Source organism: Haliotis asinina, chromosome 8, assembly GCF_037392515.1.
Source record: "Haliotis asinina isolate JCU_RB_2024 chromosome 8, JCU_Hal_asi_v2, whole genome shotgun sequence".
NCBI classification, from domain to species: Eukaryota; Metazoa; Mollusca; class Gastropoda; order Lepetellida; family Haliotidae; genus Haliotis; species Haliotis asinina.
The window spans coordinates 59,492,580-59,511,327 of record NC_090287.1 but is presented as its reverse complement, the minus strand read 5'-3'; the positions used below and the strand labels follow the sequence as shown (position 1 = coordinate 59,511,327).

Genomic DNA, 18,748 nt, shown 5'->3' with positions numbered 1-18,748 from the left:
TGTTCAAGATTGCATTTACTCGCTTATCACTGGTGCAAGTTAACCATGTATGTTCAACTATAACATTAGCCAGTAGGTGGCAGTTGAAAACCTCAACGTTTCCTGGTAAATTAAAAGCGCTTAAAAGTTTATTCTCAAAGCACGATAGAAAAGTAAAATGCACTCACTGAAGTTAACCTTTTGTGCATCCCATCCAGTAAAGACGAGTTGCGAAGACCTACATTATACTGAACTCCTGCACCTATCCGTAGCCCCAAATACCCCTGAATCATAGAAAGATATGAATGGTCCCGAATCATCCTGGTCCCTGGTTAGTGAGAGGCCTGGGAACTAGGATTGGTTCCGAATATCTAGGGCGGCAATGAGTGGGGCCCTATTAAACGAAGCACACTTACATGCGTCAATTTAAGTCCGTAAGACCGCGCGAGTTGCGATAAGTTTTGAGCAAGCATCTGTATTTGAAACGCATCCAGATCACTTATCAAAGATCCCTAAAAGGATGAACGTAATGCAAATGTTGAAAGTCTGCTCGATCAGCCATTCTCGCACGATGACTGAATGCACTGCACAGATGAAGGTAGCAAAATAGATTCGAACGTCTGTCCGAAGAACATGAAATCTGCTGGCCGTCTCAGACCAATACATTAACAACATCCGTCGAAGTGTTCATATGCGGTTACTGACACGATCATCTCCAAACTCCTGCCCGAAAACTTACATCTCGATCATGTTTAACATGGTGATGTATTGACGAGCACCAAGATTGTAGCGCCGAAGCAAATCCCAGAGATTTTTGCCAGAGCTAGACTGAATTGAATCGAGTATTGACATAAAGAACATTTCCAAGGTGTGGATCAACTTTTAACGATGTGGGAGATCACCCTCAAGTGATTCATAGACCTCATGAATGCTATCACATTTGGTGCCAGTGCCTCATTTCTGTGACAGTGACTCAACATCAAATGTGAATACCACCCAGCGGCCACGATCAGACCCTTCAGAGTTCAGTATCATTCTCAAAACGTCCTAGACGCCGTCTGTAAATGTGCCCACGTTCAGCGTGGGAGGAAGTTTGAATCTGCTTGTGTTGAAATAAGGAAATGACTACCGCTGTACCCGGTTGCGTATGCAAATTACGTCAGGACAACAGAAAGCACACAGGGATAATCTACAATCTGTATATAGTCTCCCTGATGTAACGTGGTGTCATTGGTGGACGAACTGCTTGGCATAAAAAACGGCCACCATTACAGGACAGTCGACAGGTACATGATCTTTGGCCAGTACATCAAAGTACACCATTCTTTAAGGTGGTCACAGCATACAACTTCTCCGGAAAACTTTCAAAACGTTTCGTGGAAGACATGAGGAGGATGGTTTCCACATCTGAAGCAGCTGCGACAAAAATGATCCCCGATGCAATTCTCTGTTTGATTGGTACCATTTAGTCTAGACTTATCCTAGTAGAGATACCTTAGAAATATTACCGAACTATATTTTATGCGATTGAAAATTACCTATTAGTCCGCAACAGACTTCCAAACAAACAAAACTCTAATTAAAGTCACTCACTCATTCACTCTACAAATAATCCAGTAAGCGAATTTAAGCACCGGCACAGACTGACGGTCAGCTTCCAGCAGTTTAGGGCGATGGGAGAGTCTAATGGTTCAGGCGTTTACTCGTCATGCCTGACCCGGGTTCGATTCCCCACATGGGCACAATGTGTAAATCACAGGGGTTCAATTCACCCTTTGGACAATACACCATAAAATGAGTGTAGAAGTGTCGTAGGATTTCCTATATATTTATTTCGTCACCGTTTTCTTTCAGATTTGAAATATGTGTTAATCATAACCATATACGACTGCAAAGTCTACTATTTAAATAGTTGTGATTCGATCCGCTGTGGTGTGATGCAAATTTCTCATGTCCGCCGCCGTGGTATTGTTGGATTATTGCTAAAAGGGCTATGAAATTAAAATTGTCTCACCCAGTTTAACTGTTACGTCCACCCTACAGATTGTGTAGAAAATGTCATGTCAGTAATTATTTAAGAAAATTCCATATCACATGACGATGAAATGTAAGGGAAATCGACAGGCACTTTGATTTTTAAACAGGATTAGTGTGTCATCTTTCAAAATGATACTTTGCATTGTCCTTGACTGGAAAATGTTTAACCTATGAGTGTAATGCATCCAAGGCATTTTGAACTGATGAAAGGAAATAGTTGGTTAACAAACTAGTTGAAGTGCATGACGAGGAAGGTATGGGATCCAGTCCCCAAATGGGTTATTGTGTGAAGTCTATGCTAGAACGTACAGACCCGTGCCAGTTATATTCGGACACTTTTCGTACCATAATTTCCATGGACTTACATGTTATTTCCGTGTAGATCTAGAATAAATAATTTTCATGAAGTGAGTTCAGGGTGGATTGCTGTAACATTTTGACAGGCAAATGTGAAATTATCTCTGCCCTGTGCACATCTTTTCAGTTCAATTTTTCGACCAGTTAACTAATGACACATTTATCAACTTACGTATGGTTCCACAAAGCATAATAACATACAGGTCGGCATGTTAAAGGAATTCGCACCACTGTACATTTGTTGATTAAATTGTTGTCATTCGATAAATAAACAACGGAAAATTAAACAGAAATGTAGTGATTATAGATATGATATATGATTCCTCGCAAATGTGCAAAATTTGACTTGGATATTACCAAGTCATTTAAAAGATCTTTCATGTTGCAGCCTATGTAGACACATGTTACGCGAGGTTCTGACACACAGAATTGACGAATGGAATTTGTTGCCTACCGTATGGAATATGGAACGACGTAAATGAAAAAAATACCCCAAAAAACTGGCGCTTTTCATTAAAATGATACTGCACCTGTCTTACTAGTGGGGCGAGGAGGGTGCGGGTGGGTAGCAGCAATATCAAGATTACATTTATGTAACTCGGTTTCACATTATGTCGTCTGCAAAGGCAACGCTCAGTATGGCGTGAGGTCTACAACAGAACTGAAACAGAGCAGGTGCGCGTTTGGGAAACGACGGAGTTACCTCCCTTGTAATTCTCATGATTTGAAGAATCTGTTTGTTGAACTTGGAGACGAGTGAGTTGTTTACGAATCCCGACAGGACAGCAATGACGATGGGCACCAACGGTACTGCGATACCTTCCACAAACATAGCTGCAGCCAAACACCGGTGGAAAATACTCGCAAGAGTGAGACACCGCTTCCATATGTCTTTTATTGCAGTTAAAAATGCAACATGTTATCAAGGGTAGCCACCATGATACACTTTCCTTTTATTCCTAGCGTGAACCGTACACTGATTTCACGAAAACCATTGACAGATGTACAGCGCACATTCACGATAAAAAGCTTGATTCCATAAGTACTGGTTACAGGTAATGCAGTGAAAAGCTAATTCCAAATGACATTTCATATGTAATACCTGGCAAAAGCTGCAGGTGCTGGTGATATTGTTTAATGCTATTTTAACACAGAGTCATTTGGTGTTTGGCTTCCGGAAAACCTTATCTAGTTGAACATTTGGGTATTTTTGGGTCAGATGGTCCAGAGTTGGACCAGGGTACCAAAAGAACTTCCCTGACCACATATTAATTATGTGGTCAATTGTTCAGTGATAATTTTATTACTGTAAACACTATATACTTTTGTGGTAAGCGTAGATTCTTAGGAATAAGATAGTCATAACTACCACACAATGACATTAACTTACGACTATCATAGCCCTAAGAGAGCTTAAAAAATCTAGGCCTTGGTTGTTTATGTGCTCCGGTACCTAAATTCGGAAAATTCATCAACCCCTAGTACTGTCATGTGTAATTGATCCAGGCGTTGATTGGTGACCGATCCAGTGACCCTGATGACCGGATATTCTCAGTCCGAAGGTTCCAGTGCTTTGGCCTGTTCCAGTCCAAAGTTGTTGAAGACAGGAGTTCAGATGCTGACTGGTTCATGTACACGTCTCGGGATTTTGAAAAACTAAAATTAATTGTCAGGTAAATTATGTCATAAAACTGTTCATTGCTTGCTTTAAACTGTATGTACAACACCAGCTCACATTGCAACAAAGCATTGTAATAATAAGTCACAATCAGAGGAGCTGGGATTTGACTCTACAGTCTTAGTATTCTGATGCACATAAGGGATGTAACTCTGCATAATGTATGAGTTGGTCACTTGTAGCCACAAATTAGGTGGAATGTTGCTGAAATTTGCAGTATTCTGGTTTGAAATGAAATTACAAGAGATTCTTTCTTCAGACAACTGCGAGCTGAGAGTACTGTGAAGCTAGATACTCTTCTTGGATTTAACAACACAGGCAATATATGTAAGTTGTCATTCAGTAAGCACATAATACAGTCTCAGTTTGTTCTTAGACTGGACCAATTTTATTTCATGTTTATGGATTTTTGTCTTCAGGAGAGAAAGGAGTGAGGAAAAAATAGAAATAAAATGAACAGGCAAAGTAATATTTCTACTGAATATTTAAAGTATATTACTCCTGATATTTTATGAAGTGTAATAAAAGTTAATATTCCCTGTTCAAAAAATATTTTCTTGTAAGTTACATTTTTGGCCAGTGAAGAAAACAAGGTTTTTTTTAGAGTGGGGACTATTATGTTCTAATTTTTTGTCTTATTCTTGAACATGTTGGATCCGTAAAACAAGAAATATAATTGGTTAGGCCTTAGATATTTATTGCTTGGTCAGTGAGGAGAGGCGACATTTAGTTGAGTTTATTGTTCTTTTGACGAAAAACCAAACATAATTAATTCAAATTTTATTTTTAAATATTGAAATCAATGATTTCTTTACCACAGGTGGTATAGATCATTGACAGTAAAATTCCATGGCATATGTACATGAATAAAAACAGAATCTTTTCCATATACCACAGGGACTGTTTGACTTATTCAGAAATTCCATAACCAAAAAATATGAATCAAAATCACAATAATCATGTGCAGTGCATTACTTTGTCTATGTTTTTCCAAACTATTAAAATCATGAACATTTCCCCCAATCAACATCCATAACCCATGCGCCCAACTCCCATCAAAGGCCTTTCTTGAAGATTAACCTTTTATTGCCAATATGTGAGTACCAGTAGTAATGATTTGTGTTTCTTGACAGGTATATGGCCTTCTGAAGAAGTTATGACATATCATTGTCTAAAGGATGTAAACTGGTTTAGGTAAGACACATTCCACAGGCCAGAGCTAATTATGTACTAGGATACATTTGATGGGAATGTTTATATCTGTCATTAGTACCCACAACTGATTGTCATCAGGTGTAATGTAGGTATTTTGATAGAATGATATATATATGGTTTTCCTTATCTATCTGGTTGTGTGCGTTTATATATAGACAGGTGCACAATCAGCATGAATTCATCAAGGAAAAATGCCTGAAATAGATGGAAAGTATCACCTGTCTATCTAGGAAAGTATCACATGTCTTCCACTTGTTGATTGAGTTGAAGTTTTGCTGATGTGGCATAATTTGGTCACTTCTTTTCCAGGAATAAAAGTGTTATAGAACTTGGAGGAGGGATGACATGCCTGGCAGGTATGGCTGTAAGTAGAATCTCATCTCAGATGTCATTTTTTGTCAGCATTGATCCAGTCCATATTTCAGTGATGCCATGTCAGTGTGTAGTACTTCATAGTGCCACGTCAGTGTGTAATACCTCATAGTGCCATGTCAGTGTGTAATACTTCATAGTGCCATGTCCCCACTGAGGGTGAAATGCCTTTGATAGAGCAGATGAGGATATTCAGATATACAACTTACAGGCACAGATTTTGATGTGCATTTATTTGCAGGTTGCTGCTTGTACAGAAGCATCTTGTGTTGTACTAACAGATGGCAATGGAGACTCAGTTAAAAGTGAGTTGTACTTACTGTCTTTTGTTGTTTACTCAGCTATATTGCAGCAATCAGTAAATATTTGAGTATGAACCAGATCAGTGGCTGGAGCGTCTATCAATGTGTCAACTATATCAATGAGCCTGTTCGCCCGATTCTGTTTGTTGCATTTTTACCACAGGCTTTGGTATCCTGAAGGCTGGTTCTAAAGCAGATCTTCACCTGCTCTTTCAGTTTTTTGTCCTTGCTGCTACTTTTTTACAAAGGTTTTCCTGTTATTCTTTAAGGCTGCCCCCCCAAAACTGTACTTCTAGTTTGAATGTTAACGATAGTCTTTAACCTCTCTATCTTTCTGTATCCCTGTGAAGTGTTGACAGGTTTAATTTCCTTTTAGATTTAGACTTGATGATCCATGAGAACCAGGACAGCTTTGGCACCACAACTGTGTCTTCCAGGTACAGTGGCCGTTGTTACGACAGGTTACAATTATCATTACAGTTATCATCCCTCCATCAATGCAGCCATCAATAACAATTAAGTCAACAAGTGCAGGCTATGACGTTTCATGGTTACTGCCATCTGTGTGTATTTCATCCTATCTGATTCATTCTTTCACCGAAACACTGCAAGCTCCAGATGTTGTGAAACAAGAGGTTTGTGATCACATCACAATAAATGGGATATTTGTTATGCACGTATTAGAAAATGGCAGATAAGGACCATGTTAAGACTGTGCTTTGTTTAGCGATAGGGTAAGCTCAGGACAATATGTTTTGTATCCGTGTTTCCATGGCAGACTTCTTACTTCCATAGTGGTTTATACAGATTTCTCCGCTGGGGCCCAGACGAGACAGCTGCAGATCTGAAGGACAGATTTGACTGTGTACTTTGTGCTGACTGGTAAGACTGCTGATATATGAAGCCACAACGTAAATCCATTTCCAAGAAGTTAAGCCATATCATAGATTTTATGTTTGTTACTACACTGATTTCACCAGGGTTGATCATATCATTAGTGCTAGCAGGATGAAAGCAGTGCCTTCCATGCCTGTGACTGATCTGCTGGAGAGAGTATCTGCCTGGACGGTTTTAATCGCTTGCCAGTTGATACCGGATGTTAAAACTTGGTACATGCTGTGTCCCAGTTTGGTGCTTAATGGTAAACAACAAAGAAGGACAGGTTACCATGTCTGAGATGGGTAGCCATGTTTATTAACTGTAGGGTATCTATGTGGTACCTCACAAAAGGACTTTGGAATAAAACATGCTTACTCTAGAACATACCATGTCTTGCATTTTCATTTTTACCATATATGATCATCTGTGAACCAATTTAGAAAGATTATGAAATAAAATACAGGATTCCTGATGATGATAAGTTTTAGGCAAATTTAAGGTGAAGTCTTGTGGTTTGTTTGGAAAACATCCAAGTGCTTATTTTCTGTATTTTCAGTTTTTTCTTTGATGAGGGTCGCAGTGACCTTGTTGAACTGGTGTGTTCCTTGCTCCGCCCTGGGGGTCAGGCTGTGATGTTTGCTCCACACAGGGGCCCAACGTTACAGACATTTGTCCATCTTGCCTCGAACAAGTTTGATGTCACAGTTGCAGATAATTATGATGACAAGATCTGGCAGTTACATCAACAGGTAACCTTGTAACTACGTGTCAAAATCTCAATCTCAGCAAATGATACTTGTATTCAATCTCATCAGCCATAAGGGATGATGGGTTAACGTAGTGGTTAAAAGTGTCAGGCCAAAGACTCAGGTTTGAATCCCCACATGGGTTTAATACATGAAACCCATTCGGGTGTCCCCCACTATGATATCGCTGGAATATACTTAAAAGCGACTCAAGACCAAACTCAAACAGTCACTCAATCAGTTCTAGAATCAGTGAATGTTATATTGCAAGTTTCTAATATAAGAAAGGGTGTCAGTGAGGTATTGTTGAGGTATGTCTATCAAGGGATTATTGGCAGCGAAAGGTAGTCTTTGGCAATTGATGTGAAGTGATGTAAATAATCAGTGAATTAATACACAGTTATCTTAATATTTATGTGAGTGAATGAGTGGGAGTGGTTGCATGCCACTTTTTAGCAATGTTCTAACAATATCTGTGTTACTGCGACGAGAGGAGTAATAATTCCTACGACCTAAGGACTACTGAGGGATCACATGCCCCCCCTTCCTATCCCTTGGATTATGAATTAAAATCTTATTTTACTTTAGTAACTGAAGCAGTTGTGTATGTGCACATCTGATCCCTCAGTACTCCATATGGTTGGTGGATTTATTATCAAACTTCAACTTACAGGTAAGTCTCATTTAATTTTATAATTATTGTGTATATGCTTGGCATGTCATTTATGAGATGCTCCCATCATGCTTTGACATCTCCTGAGATTAATGTGTATGATTTCTACACCTGTAATGATTAAAAAACGCATCTGTCTATGGAGGTGGTTTTGCATTACGCTCCATGTTTAAGGTTTTATACATTTTGAAGTGTATTCTAATACTTTGTCCTGACATATTGATCAGATATACAAATTTCTCAGATTAATGAAACATTGAAACTGTAAAGCACACCTTTGCATGACAAACAGTACTTTCTAACAGTTCAGAAGTTTTAGGACCAGACTGCAAAGGTCACAGTTCGAGGTTTGATGCAACCATAGAATGAAAGATACTTTTGTTGCAGATGAAACTGAAAGGCAATGGAGAATATGACGAGAACCTGCACTACCCAGTGTCTGTGTTGCTGAAGAAGACTGGATCTTCCTGATATTGACTGACCACAGACTTACCTCCCTTGTGTGAATAACTTACACTTATCAGTATCAACATGGCTGAAGAATCCTGAATCATCTTTCATGGTCTCATGTGTAACCACGGACTTACCTCCCTTGTCTGAATAACTTGCACTCGTCTGTATCAGCATGGCTGAAGAATCCTGGATCGTCTTTCATGGTCTCATGTGTAACCACAGACTTACCTCCCTTGTCTGAATAACTTACACTTGTCTGTATCGGCATGGCTGAAGAATCCTGGATCGTCTTTCATGGTCTCATGTGTAACCACGGACTTACCTCCCTTGTCTGAATAACTTACTCTTGCCCAAGTTTAGACTTAATCATATTTCATGGTCTCATGTGTAAGCACAGACTTACCTCCCCTGTCATGAGACCTGCAATGCTTAGTATCTGTGTTCATGGAGACGACTACATCTTCCTTGTTCTGACCCACAACCTTACCTCCCTTGTCATGTGCAGGATGTGATATCCAAGTATCTAACTGCCCTTGTCTCAGCTGCCTTGTTTACCAATGCCGTCTTGCCTGTACATACAAACACACAGGGCTTCAGGTCCTGTCATGATCCATCCTTCCAGAAGATCATTGTGGTGCCTCCTTGGAGAGGAGGGTGAAATGGTATACCTTGATACTAGTAGAACTGCAGTATTTTGCCTTCAGTTCGGTATTCTGTAATGCAGTCCAAAAATTTGACATTTTTGGTTTTCATACCTTCATTTTCTTAACTTTTTTCAAACTTTTCATAAATGTCAAGAAATCAAACCATTTTTGTCAAAATCTATCCAGGTTTGGCACTTGTCCAATTTCTGCTTAGTTGACTGTGCTCGTTGATAGGGTTTTACAGTTTACCATGAACTGCTATGTATAGAATTAATTGTTCTCGCCATGATATGACAGAAATATTGCTGTTGTGATGATAAATTTTAACTAACTCACTCACCCAATATCTGTATTATGATCGTATCTCTTCTACCAAATCGAAAAACAGACCGAAACCGACCAAAGCAGGCCCAGACGAAGGCGTTGTACTGCAATACGTACTGTATCATAGTTAGAGCATACCGTGTCACTCCTAACCATTGAGTGATATTGTTAGTTTGTTCATGTTTTAATGTCACACGTTGTAATTGGTATTCTGTGTGATGTCCATCTGTAAGTAATTTTGTCTCAACCAGGTGGTCCAGTGATTGACATCTTCACTATTGATAAGCTTCAACATAAATTTGCAAGCCTGCCCACCTGATCCCTCCTATAACAAGTGATGTCAGTGCAGAGGATGCTGCTTGGGCTTGCTTTGATGTGCAATAGTTCTCATGCAAAATTATATATTACCTGAGCTTGTATTAATTTCTTTACTATCCATTTTATTCATGTACATTTCTGTAGTAAAACACAGTAAGCAAGTGTGATGACTCTTTTCATTGATGTCATGTTCAATTGAAATACAGAGCCTGTGGGTTGCTAGGCAAAAGTGATATGTGCATATGTGCACGTATGCACGTATGATATATATGACATTGGTTATGTTTCACGATGTGGGTAATAATATGTCTTATATCAGCAGATCCGTGAAGGTCAGGTAGAATAGGCCTTCAGCAACCCATGCCTGCCATAAAAGGTGACAGTGCTTGTTGTAAGAGGCAACTAACGGGATTGGGTGGTCAGACTCGCTGACTTGGTTGGCACATGTCATCAGTTGCCGTTTGCGCAGATCGATGCTCATGCTATTGATCACTGGATTGTCTAGTCCAGACTCGATTATTTACAGACCGCCACCATATATCTGGATTAATGCTGAGTGCAGTGTAAAACTAAACTCACTCAGTATCCAATAATCATAGTGAAATGCTACACTTGTCAAATACAGTATGAATGAGAATTAACATGTTTAGTCATATACTTACTCAAAGCACCATCTGAACAGATATACATATAGTTCTACAGAAAGCTGACCTCAAGGAGAGATGTCTTAAGTGTGGTAATTTGTCAGTTGATCAATCATTTGTCACATGCTGAGTGTTTGAGGGTAAGTTGACTGTGTATGCTGTGAGATGTGATGTTCTGATGAGTGGATGGTGGCATGTCATTCCCTGTATTTTACAACGCAAGATTGGTTATGTGATAACATTCCCATGGTTGTACATACGGTATGTATTTTAGCAGTCTTGATGCTGATTGGTCGGTTGAGGTCTCAATTCATGACAACTCTTCACTACTGAGGAAAAGTCATATGAGATCATCATTTACTCAGGATCTTACAAATTGATTATAGGACATAACTTGAACGAAAGTCTGTCTTCAGATTAATCTTTAAAACACTATACTGTCTGTCCACCTTCCATGCCTGTTTCTTCATTTCCTCACCTAGGGGACTAACGGGATCGGGTGGTCAGACTCACTGACTTGATTGACATATGTCATTGGTTCCCAGTTGCTAAACAAGAAATATTTGTAATTACTCTCAAGCATGAATTTAAGAATCATGTAAGATAAATGTAAAATATGCCTGAAATAAAAGATATGTGGAACCAGGAACGTCTGTTGTGTTTGCCTTGGCTAGTTCCATCGTTACCAGCAGCATCTGAGTGAGTGAGTGAGTGAGTGAGTTTAGTTTTAGTTTTACGCCGTACTCAGCAATATTCCAGCTATATGGCGGCGGTCTGTAAATAATCGAGTCTGGACCAGACAATCCAGTGATCAACAACATGAGCATCGATCTGCGCAATTGGGAACCAATGACGTGTCAACCAAGTAAGCGAGTCTGACCACCCGATCCCGTTAGTCGCTTCTCTTACAAGCATAGTCACCTTTTATGGCAAGCATGCGTTGCTGAAGGCCTATCCTACCCAGGACCTTCACCGGTCCCAGTGAAGTGGAAGATGTGGCAATGCTCATCACTGCATGCAACAATAAACAAGCTTCCAAAATAAGGGACATCATATTGGAAAGAAATGTAAAAATGTATACATCACAATAAGTAATTGGGAACAGATGACATATATCAACCAAGTCAGCGAGCCTGACCACCCGATCCCGTTAGTCGCCTTTTATGGCAAGCATGGGTTGTTGAATGCCTATTCTAACCCGGTACCTTCACGGGTCGCAGCAGCATCTGATGGAGAGTGTACTCAAGTTAACCCACTATTTAATCACGCTTTGTTTCATCGTGTGCACTGGGTGAGAAGGGTCCTAGCTTTTGCGACGTCATTGACATAGTTGCTTCCCTTTCTTGCCACGACTTGGTCGAGTGGTAATCCAGCACTGATTGGTCAACTATACTACTGGTTTGTTAAACTACAATTCATGTCTAGTGGATAATATGCCCGGAGAGTGTGTATTTTGGCTGGGTTGTGTTTGTATTTAACGCTGCGGTCAGCAACATTTCCGCTGTATAAGGGCGTTCATACAATCCAGTAGTCAGAGAACCAGTGATCAACGTCACAAGCATGATTCTACACAGTTGGGAAACGATGATCTGTGTTGTCGAAGTCAGTGAACTCGACCATCCAATCTCGTTAGTCGCTTCTTATGACAAGCATAGGTTACTGATGACCAGTTGGAAAGAGTGTAGCGTCCATGCTTGATCTACAGACTTTAGTAAAAGCTGGTACATTTTGTTTGTCACCTGGTCCATGGTATTATTGGAATGTAGCAAGTTTGTCTCTGAAAAGCAGCTTTAGCCCGAGTATGTCTGGACCTGATGCATGCCAAAATATATACTTTTGGCACTGAAGAGCATAAGTAGCAGTAAAAGTGTGAATAGACATTCATGACTGCTTGCAATATTGTTCTGACATGTCTCAACTGATGCTGATCACTTGAATTAACAGTCAGTGAAAAATACATCTGCAAACTGTTACAAAGCCAACTGTTTGGGTTCATAATCTTGAATGTTTGCACAACAATAATCGTCTTCAGAATATTGTCCTCGAGACTCATTCATGTTTTACTTCCATTTGACCTGATGTAAAGGTCCATGGGAGCTACACACCTGTCCAACCTTGTCTGTCATCGGGGACGAATAAAAAGTAGGAAACTGGGTCAACAACAATCACATTTAGTTTTATTCTTTTCTGAATATATAATGTAAACACAAGGCCTCTCTGCGTCCACTTAATACCAAACTACTTATAGCAGAGATTCAATAAATATCAATGTGTACATAATAATTTTGAACGCTAAACCCATTACCGCGAACAATCGGTCATATATCGAAAATGCCAGGGAATCCATGGTCCTTTACAGGCATGAAGGATTCTTGTCCAGTTGTCAATTATCGTCTGGCAGTATGGTGCACTGAGGGTCACTGCCTATATTGGGTATTGTGACCCAAAGTCTTGCAAATGCCCATTTGAAATCACGAGTTCGGAAATATGCTACACAGAGTTAAATTAAAAGGCAAAATGTAGATGTTGCTAAAAATTAAAATAAACATGAACTGTTAATTCTGCTGTGATGTAGTTTGATACAGGTAACAGTTTTGGCCCTTTACCTTAGAGTGTTTCAGTGAATGATTTCAATAGGATTTTGATAACATATGTCATTTCTTTGTCCTATATTCAAGTGTGGTCTTTCTTTAGCAGCCTGTCATCTTAAAGTTATATGTTACACCGACTCTCTGAATACTGTGACGCCAAATTTCCGAAAGTATGTTGCATGACTTCTCAGAAGTCGATTGTCGATTGATTGGACACAACTTCCATGAGTTATGTCGTAGAACGGTGCTGCTGGGAACGAAGTCACACAAACTACCATATGTTTCATACTGTCAGCTAGGTAAAAAGCTTCTGGGCATTCCTGCTAAATTGCTTGAAAATGATTAGGATAATCAAATCATGACGTTAATTATGTAGACATTCGGTATAGATATGATTCCCGAAATCAGGAACAACATATAGCCACGTGATTTAGAGAAATCAGGAACAACATATAGCCACGTGATTTAGAGAAATCAGGAACAGTTTGTCGACCTATGGTGCACATATCATTGGGCCCGAAATTAGGAACTGTACGATACACATCCCGAAATCCATAACTGTATGTGGACGCTGAAGTCTGGAAACCAAGAGCTTTTGCGCTTGTATCACACAGTTCGGAAAATTAAGAACAATATGTGAACACGGGTTGCATGTAAAGTATCATGGTTGCACACTTATGTCCCGATATGAAGAACTATTAGTGGACGACAGGACACAGGATTAAAAGAGTCCCCAAATCAAGGAAGGGATTCTGACAAATCTTCCCCGTCCTGAAACAGACCTCTAACATGAAGGGATGTAGATTTCAGGTCTCTTGTCAGTGGCTACGAGAGTCTGCATTGATTCCGAGTGTTCCCTGTTGAGACCGGGAGGAACCATCTGGAAACAGGTGGATTGGAGTTGAAGACGTCTCTGTCTCGACTCCACATCCCGCAGCAACATGGACATCGACTTGCCGTCGACTGACATGTCACTGCTGGACACGTCGATGTAACCCATTTGTGAGTTGCACGCTTCTGGCTCTGTTGAGAAGAAACTATTCTGTCTGGTCTGAGGTCTTGTACTCGGAGTCTTCCGGTCAGGGACGCGGGGTTGGTCATCCACTGGATGCAGAATGGCCGTCACCCTTTGGAGGAGAGCTCTTGTCGTCCGGTCAGACAAAGGTGTCTTCTTTGTCATAAATGTCTGGAATGTCTTAAGGATGAGCTCGTCGTATATTGGAGAAAGCATGTCGATTTTCGGAAGTCTGAGAGGATTAGCCGCGCGTCTTGGCTTTGATGGTGCTGTGTTTCGTTCTAGTTTACTTCTTGTTGGTTCTCTGATCTGCACTTGCGGCTTGGTCGCAGATCCTGTAAAGTCTTCAGCACTCTGATCTACCCTTGGAAGCTGGATGTTGCAACCTTTGCTTCCAGAAACATTCTTTGAAAAATGAACTTTCTTTGAAGAACAACTATCGGGCGAATCTGATCTATTTGTATCACATTTGAGATCTGGAAGTTCAATGTCATAGGCGAAGTGTTGTCTTCCAGGGCAGCCTTGTGACCTATTGAAGCCATCCGAATCAACCCCAGATGCTTGAGATTTCTCATCATCGTCCAAGAGATGATCACCGTTAACAAACACCGTTTCCTGAGATCTCACATCCGATCTCTCGGATAATGAATTGAAAGGAGTAGTGGGCTGCCTCGAAGGCCATGGGCTGACTGACTGGATAGTATTTGTCTTCATCTGCTCAACTTTAAGTCCTACCTGCGACCCTAAGGCTTTCACCTGCTTGATGTTGGCGTCATGCTGACGTTTCTTCTCCCTCCGTCTTGTAAGGAACTGATGACGACTTTTCGCCGCATAAGCCTTCCGCAGTTCTCTCTGACCCTTTTCAGGATAGTTTTCAGGGAGGCAAGGCGTTTTGTCCGCTCTGACGACAAAATAGACAACCGGAAGCTGGTACAATGTCTTACTCTTTGACCCAGTGAAACTAACATGATGATTACTGCTTGCTGCTCGAGATTTTTGATAATTGAAGCTGGCCTTTGACGATTCTAATCTTCCACGAGCAGATTTCAGTTTGGATTTGTATGTTTCGTCATCGAGTAGAATGGATGGCTTTCCCAATGAGACGCCATCTGACGGCTGTGTGCCTCCTTGACCACAAGTTGTAGGGATATCTAGTTTGTTGCTCGCTTCCATTTCGCTTATCACTGGATTTGGTTCGCTTGTCTTGGGGATGGCTATGACATCTTTGTATTGTTCTAAACAAACCGTGTCCATATTGTTTCCAGCAGAAATCCAGAAGTGACCATAATATCTGCAAGTACACAAAACTGCATACCTGAAAGGACATCGTCATTGTCAAAACCATGTCAGTAAAATTATTTTTATAAAAATGTACCTTCTGCATTCATACAGGTCAAGAGCTACATCATGGCAAATCACTTATTTTATCATATCTTATGCTGCATAAAATCAGATTCATGACATTGATTTAATCCAAAACCCCATATCCTAGCCGGGTGAGGCAGCAGTGTTGACAGTAACACACGCACTATGAAATGGTTTCTAGGCTTAAACAGTCTCCTGATGGGTGCAAATCTAATTTTCAAAACATGAATGTGATAACAACATGAAATACACCACCATCGGATATCCATTGTTACTTGATTCAGTTTAAACCACGATCCAGTATGAATGACACTTCAATATAATTTGTAACTTTTGAAAATTCTCCTGAATTCCTTACTTAAGGTGAAGCCCTACCAAGAACTAAAAGAATGAGTGAGTATTGTTTTACGCCGCTGATTGCAACAATCCAGCAATATTATGTCGGGGACACCAGAAATTGTACTCATGTGGGGAACCGAACCCGGGTCATCAGCATGACGAGCGAACACTAGACTACCCCACCGCGCCACAACTCAGAATAACGTATCTAATATACCATAAACTTCTTGAAGACCAATCGATTACGTAAGCTAGCTCTAACAACAACATCGATCTTGACCTATATGTTTTTATTTGTTTTACAACATGTTGTTAGTATAGCTGTAGCGATCTGGACAAAAACTATCAGTATATATATGTCAAGCTAGTTTTTTGTTCACTCATTAATTTTACCATGCTAGCAACCACGAAGATATAATGTAAACACACACCCTGTCTTCTGATGTTTTGTCATGCGGCTTGTTTACGTGTTAAACAAAATCGCCTAGTGATGTTCAAGTCTCGCCAGACGTCCTTCGTGTCAAACGTCCATGTTTTAAGATTGATCATAAGATATCACATATCACCTTCTATCAATCTCCGAGTCATACATATGTCCTGGATATTCACACGGTAGATACTTGATATCCTTTAAGGAATCCCCATGTCAGTATTTATGGATTATCTGCCGGGAGTGAAATTAATGGTCCAGTTAACAAAACATACCGGTTTCTGTTACTGAAACTGAATCCCTGCCACCAACACGGATCTGGGTGTTTGTTTATTTACCTCACTGATCACGTGGCGGTAGATGGACTTCATGTGCTTACTGGAAATTGTATGCTGACAAATATGTTTTTAAGAGTTATGATGGGGAGTAGCCCAGTGGTTAAGCGTTCTTTCGTCACACCGAAGACCCGTGTTCGATTCACCACATGGGTAGAATATGTAAAGCTCACTTCTGGTGTCCACCACTGCAGGAATATTGCTAAAAAGCGACGTTAAACACTCAATCTAAATTCATTAAAACTCTCCAATAGCACAATTCGCGAAGATTCAACGCTGCTATAGGATGAGTATAGCGTGGGATCGCAGGAAGGACCATTCCTTGAGAGAATTAGATCTCAGGTAAAAATACCATTTGGGAAGACATATATTGCACTCCGGCCCCTCATTAATGTGTGAGTTTGGAACAACAAGAACATTTTGCCTGATACCTGCCTGTATCAACAGTAAACCCACTCCGAAGTCAAATCAATGATAACTATTATTGTAATATGTATATATATATATTGATATGTTGTTGTCAACATAATATATCACATGTCAAACATAATCTGCCAAAATGATTGCATGAAAGGCCTGTGGCTTTTTACTGGAAAATACTGGCTCTGACACGAAAACACATTGGGAAGAGACTTGTGACAATGCCTTAAAGAGATAACATATATCCTGTACATACCCTGCCCCGCTCCACCGGTTGACTTTCTCCCATAGATACCTGTACGGGCGGTAGATACTGTGACTAGTGTTAGTCTGAACGAACAGTCACGAGAAACCTGTGTCGATTACAGGTGAAGCGTTACCAGTCCCTTAAATCCGATAAGCCAGTATTGTTTCACAGGAGCGCTAACCCATGCCACGAATGTTACACTCTAAGATCTTCCACCAGATTTCACCTTTTCAATAATCAAAGCGTTTACCTGCGTTCCGGAGCTTGTCCACACTCTGCCATGTTCACTTGAGCGACTTAACGATTCCACCGACTTAGTTGTAAGTCTGCAAGCCACACCTCTCAACGCTTAACTGCCTGCTGTTGGGGACAAGCCAATTAAAGGGCTGGCAGTAAAACCGTGTCTTTAACTCACGTCTGTACTGAAATTCAAGGTCAACGAGAAATTTGAACTTTTCCCTTTGTGGGGAAGGTTTGAATGCGTCATAGAGTTGTACATGTTTGTGATTTATTGAGAGTGAGTCTATTAATATGCATACAGATAAGGTGTATACAAGACGATTTATGAAATACTGCTTTCACCTGGAAGGCACACACCTACCTGTGATTGATGTGGAAGAGAAATGTACTACCTGCCCTTACAGGAAACAGTTTCTAAAATATAGCTAACTACAAGCATAATCACCTGACTACAAACGACAACTGTGCGGTTCTATTGAGTGAACGAATATTGTTTTACGCTATTTTTAGCGACATTACAGCAACATCACACTGTACGAATGTGGGGAATCGAAACCAGGCCTTCCTCGCTTTAACCACCAGGCCCCAGCTGTGTGCGTATGTGCGTGCGTGCGTGCGTGCGTGCGTGCGTGCGTACGTGTGATATTAAACAATAGTATTCACATAAGTGGATCGCGCAGAGGCACAGGAAAGTACAAAGAACACAAAAGTTATTGGCATGAAATGTCATATTGTCAGCCAAACACATAACATCTTTGAGTCACATTGTAAACCAAAAGTTACTGTGTTCTGTAATCTGATTGGTTGAAAAACATGATTAAATGGTATTAGATTCCCGGAAACTGAAAGACTATTCACCGCGTATTGACACGTAAACAATTGTTTTGTTGTGTCATCAACAGTGGTGACGTCATTCAAATCATATTGTGACGTAAAGTTAGAATGACGTCACAAATGAGCAACTCCAGGCGCTACCATGGGAACCAGCTGAAACGGCCAGCTGATGACACTTCACTGCTGTGTCCGTATTCGATGTAAACGAGTGCAGACACTAAAACCCCTTTGGTTTACTTTTGTGTTTACAATGTCGATAAACATCATGTGTTGGCCAATTTCCGGGTGTTATTGAGTATTTGAAGCACGGG

At 40.4% G+C, this 18,748-nt stretch overlaps 2 protein-coding genes across 2 annotated transcripts; one reads left to right on the top strand and one right to left on the bottom strand.

Moving 5' to 3' along the window:
- Window positions 1–3,070: 3,070 nt before the first annotated feature.
- On the top strand, window positions 3,071–11,270 carry LOC137293946 (calmodulin-lysine N-methyltransferase-like). The gene is made up of 10 exons (XM_067824832.1): window positions 3,071–3,242; window positions 3,880–4,046; window positions 4,311–4,378; window positions 5,185–5,245; window positions 5,576–5,630; window positions 5,880–5,943; window positions 6,317–6,377; window positions 6,748–6,822; window positions 7,376–7,568; window positions 8,626–11,270. Exons 1-10 carry the CDS (start codon window positions 3,162–3,164, stop codon window positions 8,707–8,709), a joined length of 909 nt encoding a protein of 302 aa, XP_067680933.1. The 5' UTR covers window positions 3,071–3,161; the 3' UTR covers window positions 8,710–11,270.
- A 1,506-nt stretch (window positions 11,271–12,776) lies between these two features.
- LOC137294767 (uncharacterized) lies at window positions 12,777–17,718 on the bottom strand. The gene is made up of 2 exons (XM_067825877.1): window positions 17,614–17,718; window positions 12,777–15,518 (listed from the first exon to the last, which is right to left on the bottom strand). The coding sequence occupies exons 1-2, from the start codon at window positions 17,643–17,645 to the stop codon at window positions 13,997–13,999; spliced, it is 1,554 nt and encodes a 517-aa protein (XP_067681978.1). The 5' UTR covers window positions 17,646–17,718; the 3' UTR covers window positions 12,777–13,996.
- Between the last annotated feature and the right edge of the window lie 1,030 nt (window positions 17,719–18,748).

Coding starts and splice junctions, on each gene's coding strand:
- LOC137293946 (XM_067824832.1), top strand. CDS start 3,162: ATGACGATGGGCACCAACGGTACTGCGATACCTTCCACAAACATAGCT. Junction 4,379..5,184: donor TAACAACACAGGCAATATAT/GTAAGTTGTCAT, acceptor GTTTCTTGACAG/GTATATGGCCTTCTGAAGAA. Junction 5,631..5,879: donor CATGCCTGGCAGGTATGGCT/GTAAGTAGAATC, acceptor ATTTATTTGCAG/GTTGCTGCTTGTACAGAAGC.
- LOC137294767 (XM_067825877.1), bottom strand. CDS start 17,645: ATGGCAGAGTGTGGACAAGCTCCGGAACGCAG. Junction 15,519..17,613: donor GGACAAGCTCCGGAACGCAG/GTAAACGCTTTG, acceptor GTGTACTTGCAG/ATATTATGGTCACTTCTGGA.